Source organism: Lathyrus oleraceus, chromosome 6, assembly GCF_024323335.1.
Source record: "Lathyrus oleraceus cultivar Zhongwan6 chromosome 6, CAAS_Psat_ZW6_1.0, whole genome shotgun sequence".
Taxonomy (NCBI): Eukaryota; Viridiplantae; Streptophyta; class Magnoliopsida; order Fabales; family Fabaceae; genus Lathyrus; species Lathyrus oleraceus.
In genome coordinates this window covers 172,458,903-172,461,899 of record NC_066584.1, presented here as the reverse complement: position 1 = coordinate 172,461,899, position 2,997 = coordinate 172,458,903, and the positions used below count along the sequence as shown (strand labels likewise).

Genomic DNA, 2,997 nt, shown 5'->3' with positions numbered 1-2,997 from the left:
CTCGACCACCTTAGACAATCATTTGATAGAATGAGAAAACATGGTCTAAAAATGAACCCCCTTAAATGTGATTTTTGTGTGCATGCAAGGGATTTTCTTGGCTTTATGGTCCATAAGAAAGAGGTCGAAATAAATCAGAATAAAATAAAATCCATCAGGGAAACGAAACCTCCATCGACAAAGAAGGAGTTATAGTCTCTCTTAGGGAAGATCAATTTTCTAAGAAGGTTTATATCAAACCTCAGTGGAAAAGTGCGAACATTCTCACAACTACTCCGCTTGAAGAAGGAAGAGTTTGTGTGGCGGCCTGAGCATCAAAAGGTGTTTGACGAGATTAAGGAATACATAGAAAATCCTCATATCTTGTCCTCTCATGTTAGGAATAGATGTATGAGGTTGTACATTTCTGCCTCAGAATTGACTATAGGGAGTATGTTAGCCCAAGAGGATGATAATGGCATCGAAAGAGCCATATATTACCTCAGTCGAGTCTTAAATAATGCAGAAACTAGGTATAGTCTAATTCAAAAGATGCACCTGTGTTTGTACTTCTCTTGTATGAAGATAAAGAATTATATAAAGCCAGATGATGTTTATGTATCTTCCTATTTTGATATTCTTAAACATATGTTATCCAAGCCAATTTTGAATAGTAAAATTGGAAAATGGGCACTTGCATTGACAAAATATTCCCTTACATATGTGCCTTTAAAAGCCATGAAAGGTCAAGTAGTCGCAGATTTCATCGTAGATCATGCGGTGGTCGAGACACCTTTAAATTATTTAGAACTAAAACCTTGGAAGTTATACTTCGATGGTTCTAGCCATACGAATGAAACTGGTATTGGGGTTTTGATTGTTTATCTAAACAAGGTACCACCAAAGTTCAAGGTCAAAATTGAAGGCTCTCGCTCCAATAACGAAACTGAGTACGAAGTTTTGATAGTTGGGCTCAAGATTTTGTTAGATTTGGGTGAAGAACAAGTTGAAATAAAGGGAGATTCTGAGTTAGTCCTGAAGTAAATAACAAAAGAATATAGATGTATTAAGGAAAACTTAATCATGTATTTTGTTATAGCGAATCGACTGATCAAGTGTTTCGACTTCGTGGATATTCAGCATATTGCTAGACATGAGAACAACGAAGCAAATGAGTTAGCATAAATCTCTTCAGGATATAAGGTGCCTAAGAAAAAACTAGAGGACTTGATTGAAGTATGAGTAAGAGTACAAGCAACAAAGCTTTCTCCATCAGATCTTGTGTTAACAAAGCTGGGGTCAGTGGATTCAGAAAGCTTTGAGATTTGCACCATCGAAGATATACCCAATACTGATTCGAGGAAACATGTGGTTGACTATTTGAAGAACCCAGTTGGATCAACAGATTGAAAGGTAAAATATAGATCTTTAAATTATGTAATTATTGGTGATGAGTTATTTAAAAAGACCCTAAGGGAGTGTTGCTTAAATGCCTTGGTGAAGAGGAGGCATATTTGGGTGTTTCAAACACCCATAGTGGGCATGCGATGCTCACTAAGTGGGGCACAAGATGAAGTGGTTATTGTGTCTCCAGGGTGTTTACTGACCTACGATGTTGAAGGATTGCATTGGCTTCGCTAAAGGTTGCCAGGAATTCCAAGTCCATTCAGGCATACAACATGTCCCTACAAGTGAGTTGAATTCAATAGTTAAGCCTTGGCTGTTTAAAGGATGGGCTTTAGATCTGATTGGGGAAATTCGACCTGCATCCTCTAAAAGCCAAAAGTATCTATTGGTTGATATTGATTACTTTACAAAGTGGATAGAAGAAATCTCTTTAGTGAAGGTTGATCAAGAGGCTATAATTGAGTTCATTAAAAGGAACATTATTTACAGACTTGGAGTTCCTGAGACTGTTACGACAGACTAAGGGTCGGTGTTTACTGGTCGAAATATGCAAGAGTTTGCATCAGAAATGATGATTAAGTTATTAACTTCAATGTCCTATTATGCTCAGGCGAATGGGAAGGACAAATCCAATAGCAAATCCATTATTAGCTTGATCAAGAAACATGTTGGGAAGAAGCCAAAGAATTGGCATCAAACATTAGACCAAGTCATATGGGCTTGTCGTACGTCTCCCAAAGAGGCAAAAACCACAATGCCATTTCGACTGACTTATGGGGATGAAGTTCAGCGTCAACACGAAATTCCATCAGACCAGTATTGGGGGATGATGTTGGATGAGATGGTTGATTTAGACGAAGAGAGGCTTCCAGCATTGAATATGTTGATAAGACAAAAAGAACGAGTTGTCAAAGCCTATAATAAAAAAGTTATGTCCAAGGCAGTTTCAGGTGGAGATTACGTTTGGAAAGTTATTCTGCCTATGGATCAGAGAGATCGAACCCTAGGCAAGTGGTCTTCAAATTGGGAGGGGCCATTTCGAATACTTCAGGTGTTTTCAAACAACGCTTACGAGATTTAAGAATTAGCCTTAGACAAACTAATTCTAAGGGTAAATGTTAAGTAACTTAAATGGTATAGGCCTATGCTACAAGAAATTCGAATTGAACAAGAATAATTTGCTAATAAAGTTGCCATAATGGTATTAAAAGTGCCAAAATGTAAAATTCATTACAAAATAGTGAAGGGCAAAAAGAGATCAACAAAAATACAAGTCAAATGGGAAACTGTGCTTTAAATTCTTCCAGCTTGGACTTGGAGAGGTCGAGCCTAGCACAGAGGCGATCGTAAAGTTCTTCTAGAGGAGTGATCTCCAAGCCTAGTTTAAGCGTAGTTTCGGCGTCTTTGACTCCTTTTGTGGCTTCGACATCAATCATTTCTTTTATAGGGAGTGACTGTCCCAGGGCTAATTCAACTTTCTCTTTCTTCGGGCTTTTAATCTCATTAGAGAGTTCTAGGATCTTGGCACTATGCAAAGCAATATTTTCATTAATCGAATAGGCTTTGTCATTGTATACTTGGAGATGAGCTTCAAGTTGATTAACCTTCTTG

The 2,997-nt window shown here is 37.7% G+C and overlaps 1 protein-coding gene across 1 annotated transcript; it reads left to right on the top strand.

The window, feature by feature from the left end:
• The first annotated feature begins 1,591 nt into the window (after window positions 1–1,591).
• On the top strand, window positions 1,592–2,467 carry LOC127094604 (uncharacterized). Its single transcript, XM_051033417.1, has 2 exons — window positions 1,592–1,894; window positions 1,997–2,467. Exons 1-2 carry the CDS (start codon window positions 1,592–1,594, stop codon window positions 2,465–2,467), a joined length of 774 nt encoding a protein of 257 aa, XP_050889374.1.
• Window positions 2,468–2,997: the final 530 nt, after the last annotated feature.

Excerpts from the sequence above, each read along its gene's own strand:
- LOC127094604 (XM_051033417.1), top strand. The coding sequence starts at position 1,592 with ATGTTGAAGGATTGCATTGGCTTCGCTAAAGGTTGCCAGGAATTCCAA. Across the intron at positions 1,895-1,996 it reads GACTTGGAGTTCCTGAGACT|GCGAATGGGAAGGACAAATC; the intron begins GTTACGACAGAC and ends TATTATGCTCAG.